The sequence below is a fragment of the Periplaneta americana genome, chromosome 2 (genome assembly GCF_040183065.1).
Source record: "Periplaneta americana isolate PAMFEO1 chromosome 2, P.americana_PAMFEO1_priV1, whole genome shotgun sequence".
Lineage (NCBI taxonomy): Eukaryota > Metazoa > Arthropoda > Insecta > Blattodea > Blattidae > Periplaneta > Periplaneta americana.
Window position 1 is genome coordinate 28,969,226 of NC_091118.1, and position 12,745 is coordinate 28,981,970.

Below are 12,745 nucleotides of genomic sequence, written 5' to 3' on the forward strand. Positions count from 1 at the left end.
ATGGAGCAATAGTGAAATGATGATAGAGAATCCCCACTACTCGAAGATAATTTCTTCCACAGTTACTTTTCCACCCTACACTATTAATGATCGAATCTTCGTGTCTAGTTAAAAACTGCCAGTGTACAACTGCATCTAGCAGTGTTAGTATCTTTGTCGAGTCTCTAACAATGTCGTAATTTTATTTTGTTTCAGGTGCATCAAATTACATTGATACCAACATTCAACATGGGAATATGTAGCATTTTGTGACTATAAGTAGTTTAAGGTACCGGTACAAAGAAAGATACTGTGGCATATGGCTGTGATAGTAAAAATATGCTGCCAACAAAAATGGATAACATATCACTATACAGTGAATATATATTGTTTTATACAAAAAGACCGGTGGCTGTGATAAAGCATTAATGAAGTTACTCTAAAGAAGAAGTAACGTTTCTAGACTGTGATTATGTACTTCTTTATCATAAAGAAGAGCAACATTAGTGGAAAAACTGTTTTATTCACTTTTGGTTATATCCCAAGGCCGTGCGTAAAGTAAGGGGTTTGGGATTTAAGGGTTTTAACCTCTCCCTTCATTTGCGAAGAAATCATCAAGTCAGAAAGCAAAATAGTGAAATACCATATATTATAAGCCATCGAATAATCTGCGCATCCTAATTTTAGTTGAGAAAATTAGAAAAAGAAACATAAAACTGGCCATAATTTGTGTTTCAAATAATGCGCGCACCTCAGTTTTTCTTCGCTAAATTCCGGAAAAATATGCATGGAGTGTTTGTGTACCGGTATATACAGTATTTCAATATTATATATAATACCGGAGGTGTATACAATTTAAGTCATGATATCATTATTAGTAAACGGTTTATTTAAAAGTTTATTGTAAACCACTTTTTGAAAAACAATTATGTTTTACTCTCTTCAAACCCCCCTTTCCTCCTTTAAAAATTCCTGCACAGGATCCTGGGTTATCTCACAAGTGTGAATAAAATATAACATTTTCTTACAGACTGTGATTATGCATTTTTACATATTATGTAAAGAAAGACTTAAGTGTGGTTATGTATTTTGGATATTCTGTAAAGACTCAACTGTGGTTACGTGTTTTGGATATTCTGTAAAGAAAGGCGTAACTGTGGTTATGTATTTTGGATATTCTGTAAAGACTTAACTGTGGTTATGTGTTTTGGATATTCTGTAAAGAAAGACTCGGACAGTATCAAAATGCAAATTTAAATTAAAGAATCACATTCTAGTTCATGGAATTGCTTGTTAAACACTTGTCAGCTTACGCAACTCCAGGTTGGCCCATAATATATAATAGTGTAATAAAATTATGCTATTGTCAGTTTTAGCCTTAATATATACCAGAAATGTATTTATCATCATCATTATCATCATCATCATCATCATCATCGTCCACACCTGTGGAGTAATGGTCAGCGAAACCAGGTGACCCGGGTTCAATTCCCTGTCGGGGCAAGTTACCTGGTTGAGGTTTTTTCCGGGGTTTTCCCTCAACCCAATACGAGCAAATGCTGGGTAACTTTCGGTGCTGGACCGCAGACTCATTTCACCGGCATTATCACCTTCATATCATTCAGATGCTAAATAACCAAAGATGTTGATAAAGCGTCGTAAAATAACCCACTAACTTAAAAAAAATCATCATCATCATCATCATCATCACTAAGCTTGTAATGTTGGGGACCAATTACACAGTTGACTGCAGCATGGTACATAGGCGGGCACGTGAGCTAGTATGAGATCATTGACTTGGTCCTGTGAACGATTACGGGAATAATAAGGTAAACATAAACACATCTAGACAGCTCTAAAAGTAAATATAAACTATATAGCATTACAAAGATATAATTTTACCTACCTTTTGTTACGTGCAGAAGCATTATCATAGAATTATTCATGGGTTTGAATTTCCTTCTTTCCTTTAGGATCCGTATATACATCTTCAGTGCCTCAAAGGTGAATCTTCTCCGATTATCACGAAAACAATTTCTATATCGAGGAAAATTTCACTCTACATCGCATGTTTATGCATGCTACAGTAGTGACTGGCAAACGGAGTATTCAGCAGGTACACTGTTTATGCATGCTAGAGTACTGACTGGTGAACGGACAGTAAACTTTAAACCATCGTAATGCTCCCTATCGGTCCCCAACATTACAAGCCTAAATTATCATCATCATCATCATCATCATCGTCACTATCATCAATGCTACTACTGTTAATTCAACTTTCTTTTTTTCCTTTATTAGCTTAATAATTACTCTTCTATAGTTTTTTTTTTTTATCCTCTTGATCCTGTATTGAACTTTAATGTAGTTTGTAGGCCTACTGTTTGTGGTATTTGTATGTGCTATCTGGTAGGATGAAAGAGAAGGCCCTATGGGCTTAATCCTGTCAGATTAAATAAATTAGAGTGTAACAAAAGTTTCTGGTACAATGACAATTTTAGTTTTTTTTTTCAAATATTTGATGGTAAATATCACATTTTCAGCCAAATTATCACTAAAGGATTGCATGACACCACAATCAAGTAGCACCAACTCCTACACTATAAAATTTGGCCATGGTTACTGAGAAAATGAAAACTAAACAAAAGAATAATTTTAACATACTGTTACAGAAACTTTTGTTACACTCTGTATATGCATTTTCGATATTCTGTAAAGAAAGAATTAACTGTCGTTACGCATTTTGAATATTCTGTAAAGAAAGATGAACTTTGTTGGGGCCATATGTTTATACTAGGGTTGGGGTCTTGATACTTTTGATATGTTGATACCCTCAATCTGCTTGAAAGTAATGAGAGAGTTTTTATGGGGATGGGATAGTTTGTTTGTTTCTTTTTTGCTTTCTTTCTTTCTTTTTCAGTAATGGAATAGACATACCGTATCAAAGTTTATGGGATCATTATAGTATATCCATCTCTGTTCCCTATTTCATATAAATTTATTGTCTTTTTTCACCATTCAAAAATACTTTATAACAGGAAGTTGTAAAATCTTCACCCCTGGGTAAGCAAAAATATTTCAGTAGGCTCCTGACATGCGGTCAGAAAATTCTTCAATAGCGGTGCATAAGAGAGATTCTTTTGGAAATATACATATTGTAAAAGGTTTTGTATTGCTGCCGTACAACCAGTACGTCTGGTATAAGATGTGTGAATGAACTTAAAATTTCTAAATAAAATTGGCAAGGTCCAATATTTCTTACCTGCTTCTTAAATATGACGTGACCAGTGAGAAACAGAATAATACACAAGGTGAACATTAATTTCTGAATGTTAATCTTTGAGATATCTCAGACAGAAAAGTTTAATACAGTTTTACTTGGTTTTGCTTATATTTCGATGAAAAAATGTTTTAAATGAAACATTTAGTAACGTACTACTTTAGAAAAAGTGCTCAGTAAATTTGTAATATCCTCAGTCATTGTAAGAGAACATTGAATTCTTTTAATAAATGATTGAATGAATTTTAGTTTTGTTCCAGAAGTTTTCAGAAATTTGTTACGAATAAATGCAAATTTTCGTTCCTCATAGCAATTTTAAATTGTATGGAACTGTGAAAACACTGTGAAAAGTTATTGCCCGAAGTCAACAGATATGTACAGTTCGTGTATACATTTGTTAAGAGTGATGGAATCCATCGCTGTGGAATAATGGTTAGTATGCCTGACTGTGAAATGAGCAGGCCCGGGTTAAATCCTGATTGGAACAAGTTACCTGGTTGAGGTTTTTTCCGGTTTTTCCCTCAACTCATTAAAAGCAAATGCTGAGTAACTTTCGGAACTGGTCCCTGGACTCATTTCACTGGCATTATCACCTTTATCTCACTCAGATGGTAGATAACCATAGTAGTTGATAAAGCGTCGTAAAATAACCAATTAAGAAAAAGAGAGATGGAGGAGAGAACGAGAAATGTAAATAATAAGTATAAACATAAATTGCGTTTAAAGATAGTTCTGGAAATTTACTTTCTCTTATGCAATTTTACTTTAAAAATTGAAGTGGAAGGCAACTCAAAACACGTCCGGTGAAGGGGTTAACAAACTACTGTTCATTCAACCACTGATTACAATGTTGCACAGTGTCACAATTTACGTCTTTAAAATTGCACGTTTATCTGAAAAAAGCAATCCAAAATGCAGAAAAATGGTACTGGTACCATACCTACTTGAATGTTTTTTTTTGCTATGGTACTCTTTACTAAAGAAATCACCCACCAAAATTAATTATATGATTTACAATTCAGCTGGTATTAGTAAAGTGTTACTAGGTGCAGATGTGCCACAGAGAATTACCGTATAACCAGTGGTGATATTCGGCTGGTTTGCACTGGTTCAGACAAACCGGTTGTTAAATTATTTCTAGGTAATATTTGGAAATACCATGGACATATACCATTTATGTTTAACATAGGTACACATGAGAGAACTGTTTGTTAAACCTTTTGAATATCACCACTGTGTATAACTGCTTTTGTTTAAGTACCGATAATCTTCAAACAAATGCTTACACTATTGATAATTTTAAAGTGTTAATATCATGTATCGAGTATTGTTTGGGTTATGACTTGTTCCACATCTTAAAGCTTCAGTGCTGATGTAAGATCTATGGAATACAATAAATGAAATGAAAAACAGATACCAGTATTGAGTAATGTGAAATTGTGTTACCGGCAAAAGCAGGGTACCAGTATTGAGTAATGTAAAATTGTGGTACTGGCACTGACCTATTTCTGATTTACCGCTCCATTTATGAAATTTTTTTATGGTATGCATTATCTTTTTTTTTCTATTAACTGTTCATTTCATCCCCTTCATTATCACGGATAATAGAGGTGAGTAATTGCATGAGTACTTATCATAAAAATAAAATCAGTACCGGTACCGGTAAGTAAAAAAAAAAGTTTAAGAAAGGAGAAATTTTTCAGAAAAATTTTATTTATAATAATTACATCAGTATGAATATAAAGGTGACCAGGTAGCTCAGTTGGTAGAGCAACTGACTACATACTGAAAGGTCCCGGGTTCAATACTGGATGGTGATGGAATTTTTCCTTTTTTGCCATAACTGTCACAGTGGCACCGAGGTGCATCATGCCTCCTACCAGAGGCTCTGCTCCTACCAAATTGGATGTCTTTCTCGGAGGTAAAAGGCGGTCGGAGTGTGATGCTGATAATACCATCTCATAATTATTATATAATCTTATAAAATCAATAAGCTTAAAAATTGTTTAAGAAGGAAAACATTTTCTGGAAACGGGAAATTTTCAACAGTTGCTGGCAGTGATCAGAGATATTTTTCCCTGTGACATGGTACACACGGTCAGATCAAGGAAGCGGTGACTATATTAAGTCCTCTTCGCGGTGACTTTGGGAATGTTGGACTGTTTGTTGGCTGTCGGTATTGGGGCGGCATTGTTTAATAGTAATCCAGTTGGTGGGTATTTGGTTGCGAAAATAGGTTGTGGTTGTTTATTTTGTTTTTATAATGGTAATTCGTATTATGCCTATCACCATGCCAATAATTGAAATATAGTTTGTGTTTTATTCCATGCCGACATAGGTTACGTTACATTAAAATTTGCTCGGCTCCTGACTGCTGATTAATATTAGGTTAGGTTGTAATGTTTACCATAATCTTAATAACATGTTAATGTTTACGTGAAATACAGTATTTATTTTTCATTACAGTGTGCAACATCTATTCCTCATGGCTTTTGACTTAAAAGAGGAATCACAAGTGAAGGAATTTATAGAGAATTTAGGTATAGAATATAGATTTGGATGTTTTAAAGAAAAGAAACCAGAAGTTTGCCATCTATTGGGTGATTTCATTGAAAGTATAAAAAAAGATTACACGAAAGCTGGAAAGATATACAAATCCAATTGTGATGACTATAATTATGGACAGAGTTGTTACAAGTTTGGAACGTACAAGATTTTGGGAAAAGGTCAACAATCTGTGGACCGAGATGTGGCCTATGATTACTTTCTTAAAGGATGTGAATTAGGCGTGAGCGAGTCCTGTCGCAATGCAGGATTAATGTGCATGGGCTCTGGACCACGAGCAAAAAGCGTAAAGGATTTTCGAAAAGGTTTGGAACTTCTTGAAAAGGGTTGTGAGAAGAATAATTCTTTCTGTTGCTATTATATTGGTGGCGTATACATACCAGGTATAAAGGAAGAGAATATAGAGAGAGACATGGAAAAAGCTCGTAAGTTTTCAGAGAAAGGTTGTGAACTGGGAAATGTTTATGCGTGTGTGAACCTCAGCCAGATGTATAGGAAAGGTGATGGTGTGACAAAAAACGAGGAACTGGCCGAGAAATACAAGAAGAGAGCAATGGAACTGCATGACGAACTTGTGAAACAGCAGCAACCACTAACATTTCAGCAAGGCAACAAACCTGTATAGAAAAAGTAGTTTAGGTTAATCAATAGTGTTGTTACTTATTTCGTATAGCCTAGTGTAAAGAAAATATTTTGAATATACAACTTCTCTGTTAATGTAGTTTAATTTTGCTCAACAGACGGCCTACCTTTTATATTTCTTGGTAATTCCTTATGCAACTTGGCAACAAGGCTTGCATGACATCTGTTTCTATGTTAAATGATAAGCATAGGAACGTCATTTCGTAGCACTTCATAAAATCACTTGGATAACCTAGAAAATAAAAAGGAACAGCTTCAGTGAGCCACGGCAATGTGCACTGAAACCATTTCACCACAAATTTGGTCCACATAAGGTTTTTTTGGTATTTTCCTAGTACCCAGTACTCGTTACATAGACCACTCTTACACTAAACCTGGAGTAATTTAAGCTTATTAATCAAATAAATGATTCTACTTAATGTTTTTTATATGCTCACCTGTATGTAATTTCTATTTTATACATATTTCATTGTTATTTTCCATCCGAAGATCATTAAGAACGATGAATATTACTTAATATCTCCTATCTTTCTTCAAATAATGTTTATGTGCCATATTAAATTTAATTTGTTTTCATAAGTTAACAATGATGCACATTGGGAGCAACATATAAGAAATTATTTTCCTACACAATGCACGCTATATTCACGTTGTTTTGAAATGATTAATCGAAGATGGTTTGCTTATTGTTTATTATACGTATGTAATTTCTATTCCATATGTTTTTTTTCTATCCCACGATCATTAAGAATGGTGAATATTATTCATGCATGTTTCCTGTATTTCTAAAAATAATGTTATGTGGCATGTTAGTTTTTATTTGTCGTTATTTACGTAAAAATGATGCGCCAAAAAATAATAATTTCGTACTCACTCCACATCCTATAATTATTATATTCACATTTGTTTTTCAGTGATTTATTAAAGAATGTACCGGGACCTTCAACTCAAATGTGATGGACTGGTTAATAAATTATTATAAATTAATTGCACAAGGGCTTGGGGGCCAAGTCCCCAATAGGGGTTTTAGGGGGCAGAGCCGAGCCCCTAAAGCAAGAAAGAACACATCATAAAATATAAGTCGTACCTTCAACCCAAAGGTGATGGACCGGTTTATTAGGCTACTATAAATTAATTGCATGAGGGTTTGGAGACTAAGTCCCCAACAGGGGTTTTTAGGGGGCGGAGCCCCCTAAAACAAGAAAGAACACATCATAAAATGTAACTCGTACCTTCAACCCAAAGGTGATGGACCGGTTAATTAATTGCACGAAGGTTTGGGGGCCAAGTCCCCAAGAGGGTTTTTACGGGGCAGAGCCCCCTAAAACAAGAAAGAACACATTATAAAATGTAACTCGTACATTCAACCCAAAGGTGATAATATAATAATATAATATAATTATGTTGTACGTAGCAAGATCGATTATTCAATTGATAGGATATTTATGAGGTTGTCACAACTGAGATATCTATTGTCAATTGCTTTTATTTGTCAGAAGGTCTTGACTGACGGGTATATAAGGACTGGCACTCTACACAGGTGGAGGTCGGGGTTTGGGATGGCCCATAAGCAACAAGTTATACTAAATATGTTAAACATAAAAACGACCTATGTAACGAGTACCAGGTACTAGGAAATTACCGTTTTTTTTTTTTTTTTTTTGAAGCTAAACTAGCTTTGAATTAGTTCCTCGTAATTTGCTTATACATCTTACAAGTGTTAGAGCTCTCTTCAGATACAGCAACATAACTTTGGTGACATTACGAAAGTTTCATGCTAGTGTACACTCACGCTGTGCCTTGCATAATATATGAATCTGTTGCAGGTTAGTTTGGGCTTTTGTTATGCTTTGCATATACGAATGTGTGCAGGATTTTCAAGCGCTGGGCAAAGACTGGTGATTTTTTGTTTTGTGATGTCAGTACTGTTCTGTAATATGGTGTTTTTTTAAATAGGTTATTTTACGACGCTTTATCAATATCTTAGGTTATTTAGCGTCTGAATAAGATGAAGGTGATAATGCCGGTGAAGTGAGTCTGGGGTCAACCTCAACCAGGTAACTTACCCCGACTGGGAATCGAACCTGGGCCACCTGGTTTCACAGCCAGACTCGCTAACCGTTACTCCAAAGGTGTGGACTAATAAGGTGGTGTAATGGCAGATTTTCACTTCCGGAATTATCGGAACTGCGTGCTAGTTTCATATATTTTTATTGTATTTTTGGTCCAAGGAAAATACTTGCCTTTGTATGAGTGTTGTAGTAAACGATGAGTATTTTCCCTAGACCAGAAATACGCTGCAAATGAATTGATATTTTACCGTGGAGCTCGCCAGAGCTGTTTTTCATTTTTTTTGTGAAGGTTACTTATGAATCAGCCACTAGAGAAAATTGTTAAAATACCTTGAAAATGCTTAGGATTTATAGTATGGAGTAGTGGAAATTGGATTAATCACTGGGAGAACTGTATGCTTACCCAGCCCACCCCAAATACGTACTTTACTTATATACCAAATTCGTCGTGCTTGAATGAAAAATCATGGCCATATTTCCTGAATGTGACTGGTTTTCAGTGTCGTCAACCCCTCTCACATAATACTACACACTTAATCTAACCTGTCACATAATACAATGAAATCTAACCTAACCTGTCACATAATACTACACACCTAACCTAACCTGTCACATAATACAATGAAATCTAACCTAACCTGTCACATAATTCTACACACCTAACCTAACCTGTCACATAATACAATCAAATCTAACCTAACCTGTCACATAATACTATACACCTAACCTAACCTGTCACATAATACAATCAAATCTAACCTGTCCACACCTGTGGAGTAACGGTCAGCGCGTCTGGCCGCGAAACCAGGTGGCCCGGGTTCGAATCCCGGTAAGGGTAAGTTACTTGGTTGAGGTTTTTTCCGGAGTTTTCCCTCAACCCAATATGAGCAAATGCTGGGTAACTTTCGGTGCTGGACCTTGGACTCATTTCACCGACATTATCACCTTCATTTCATTCAGACGCTAAATAACCTGAGATGTTGATACAGCGTCGTAAAATAACCCAAAAAAATCAAATCTAACCTAACCTGTCACATAATACTACACACCTAACCTAACCTGTCACATAATACAATCAAATCTAACCTAACCTGTCACATAATACTACACACCTAACCTAACCTGTCACATAATACAATCAAATCTAACCTAACCTATCACATAATACTACACACCTAACCTAACCTGTCACATAATACATATCTGTAGTAACATTCCTCACGTTTAGTATCATTTCGTTTGTAAATGTTGCCCTCCTTGATGTACTTCATGTTGGGAGCCACCCAGTGGAAGAAGTGGAATGTGATGGCAGGCGACTCGTCTCCATTCTTCATAATTACATTTAGTTTATTAAACGTGTGTCTTATGCATTAAGCAATGTGTTAATGCAGTGATAATTCCATATATAGTGCAGTAAAATTGAAATGTGTTGTGGCTGTGATAAAAGTGTTGAAAATTGATTTAAAGCACCACATTGGCAGTGATAAAAGTGTGCAATATTCGTTCGGTGGCGGGTGGATGCTCTACTTTCAATATTTTTAGGTTATCCAAGTGATTTTACAATGTGCCACAAAGTGGCGTTTCTGTGCTTATCATTATTTGAATATATGTAAGCACTACACTATTTGTGAGAGCTGTACAGCGATTTTATAACAAGTATAGAGGATTTGATGAGGAATAGCTAACTGACAGGCAGAAGTCTGTGACAGCTCCAAGATCTTTGACAGGTAGCAGTGTGCCACAATGGTACTTATCTATATTGGCCATATTCAAGTTTCACCGAAGATAGAGGAAAATATCTGAACAATGTGAATATGAGAGACGGACAAGGCAAGATGAAAGTCCAAAGTTATTTGGTTTTATTTTCTTTATTTTAGAATAGCTCGAAGTAGAAATGAGAAGGATAGAAGAAGAGTTTATTCCTTTGTATTCTTATGCTGATTGCCTGGTTATGTTTTTTCCTTCAATTGTAAGACGAATGACAGGTTATCTCATGCCGAATCGTCGGATTCATCTCACCAAATACCATATCATTGTCTATTGACACTAGATAACAGTGCCATTAAATAACCAATAAAACATTCGTTTGTATAATTTAATTCATGTGTTGTATTAGTTTTTACTATTTATGATTCATTATAAACGTAAAAGAGCAGTAAATTACACTAAAAAATGTTTGTTAATGTCTTTGGTACCATATTTTTCCTTGGAAATTTCCTCTCATAGTTTTATCAATAAAAGGATTAATGCTTGAATTAAAAAATGTTTTTCTAAAATTCAAAGTGACCGTTTTAAGTGTGAAAATTGTTGAAATAAATTAAAATAAAGTTATAGCTGAATGTACAGCTACAAATTACTCAGTAGCAGATGATCAGAACAAAATGGCTTATAAAATTAAAGAAATGTAAAATATCCATAAACATTAAGGCTTAGTTTCAAATTTCAGAGTTTAAAAGACACAATGATGCCAATAATAATTTAATTTAAACATTTAATTAGGAACATTAAATACAGACATTTGAAATGGACAGAGCATGTAGCACATATGGGTGTAGGACCAAAAAAATTAATCTTTACGTAGATTTTTCTAGCAACAGTGCATATTACTGTGGAATCCTGGCCACCAAGTCACTCAACTGAGTGCACTCCTTGTATAATGGCAGTTGACTTAATATAAAAATGTCAACATACATGTCGAACTAGGGAAAAACACTGGAGGAGAAGGATTCGATCTGGTGCTGTGGATTGAACTTCGGTGTAACTCAATGGTTAGAGCACTTGGTATATAGAACCAAGGACCCGGGTTCAATCCCCGGAGGTGAAGCGAATTTTTCTCCTTTAATATTACTTACTTACTTACAAATGGCTTTTAAGGAACCCGAAGGTTCATTGCCGCCCTCACATAAGCCCGCCAGCGGTCCCTATCCTGTGCAAGATTAATCCAGTTTCTATCATCATACCCCACCTCCCTCAAATCCATTTTAATATTATCCTCCCATCTACGTCTCGGCCTTCCTAAAGGTCTTTTTCCCTCCAGTTTCCCAACTAACACTCTATATGCATTTCTGGATTCGCCCATACGTGCTACATGCCCTGCCCATCTCAAACGTCTGGATTTAATGTTCCTAATTATGTCAGGTGAAGAATACAATGCGTGCAGTTCTGTGTTGTGTAACTTTCTCCATTCTCCTGTAACTTCATCCCGCTTAGCCCCAAATATTTTCCTAAGCACCTTATTCTCAAACACCCTGAACCTATGTTCCTCTCTCAGAGTGAGAGTCCAAGTTTCACAACCATACAAAAGAACCGGTAATATAACTGTTTTATAAACTCTAACTTTCAGATTTTTGGACAGCAGACTGGAGCTTCTCAACCGAATAATAACACGCATTTCCCATATTTATTTTGCGTTTAATTTCCTCCCGAGTGTCATTTATATTTGTTACTGTTGCTCCAAGATATTTGAATTTTTCCACCTCTTCGAAGGATAAATCTCCAATTTTTATATTTCCATTTCGTACAATATTCTGGTCACGAGACATAATCATATACTTTGTCTTTTCGGGATGTACTTCCAAACTGATCGCTCTACTTGCTTCAAGTAAAATTTCCGTGTTTTCCCTAATCGTTTGTGGATTTTCTCCTAACATATTCACGTCATCCACATAGACAAGAAGCTGATGTAACCCGTTCAATTCCAAACCCTGCCTGTTATCCTGAACTTTCCTAATGGCATATTCTAGCGCGAAGTTAAAAAGTAAAGGTGATAGTGCATCTCCCTGCTTTAGCCCGCAGTGAATTGGAAAAGCATCAGATAGAAACTGACCTATACGGACTCTGCTGTATGTTTCACTGAGACACATTTTAATTAATCGAACTAGTTTCTTGGGAATACCAAATTCAATAAGAATATCATATAATACTTCCCTCTTAACCGAGTCATATGCCTTTTTGAAATCTATGAATAACTGATGTACTGTACCCTTATATTCCCATTTTTTCTCCATTATCTGTCGAATACAAAAAATCTGATCAATAGTCGATCTATTACGCCGAAAACCACACTACGTACGGAGTTAATCTTCTCAAAAGAATATTGGACAAAATTTTGTACGACGTCAACAAAAGTGATATTCCTCGAAAGTTACTACAGTTGGTTTTGTCCCCCTTTTTAAAAATAGGTACAATTATGGACTCCTTCCATTGTTCT

At 35.4% G+C, this 12,745-nt stretch overlaps 2 protein-coding genes across 3 annotated transcripts in view; both read left to right on the plus strand.

Moving 5' to 3' along the window:
- LOC138691366 (uncharacterized) overlaps window positions 1-3,230 on the plus strand; it is a 29,045-nt gene extending 25,815 nt beyond the window's left edge. Inside the window, exon 3 of the mRNA XM_069813281.1 lies at window positions 196-3,230. Within this exon, the coding sequence (XP_069669382.1) occupies window positions 196-242 (47 nt within the window). The 3' untranslated portion in view covers window positions 243-3,230. The remainder of the gene's footprint in view (window positions 1-195) is intronic.
- A 2,115-nt stretch (window positions 3,231-5,345) lies between these two features.
- On the plus strand, window positions 5,346-9,605 carry Coa7 (Cytochrome c oxidase assembly factor 7). 2 transcript variants are annotated; one of them, XM_069813293.1, is made up of 2 exons: window positions 5,346-5,468; window positions 5,723-9,605. In XM_069813293.1, the coding sequence occupies exon 2, from the start codon at window positions 5,742-5,744 to the stop codon at window positions 6,444-6,446; it is 705 nt and encodes a 234-aa protein (XP_069669394.1). In that variant the 5' UTR covers window positions 5,346-5,468; window positions 5,723-5,741; the 3' UTR covers window positions 6,447-9,605. The 2 variants fall into 2 exon arrangements, with proteins under 2 accessions (XP_069669394.1, XP_069669402.1); XM_069813301.1 differs by having other exon boundaries at window positions 5,418-5,522.
- The last annotated feature ends 3,140 nt before the right edge of the window (window positions 9,606-12,745 follow it).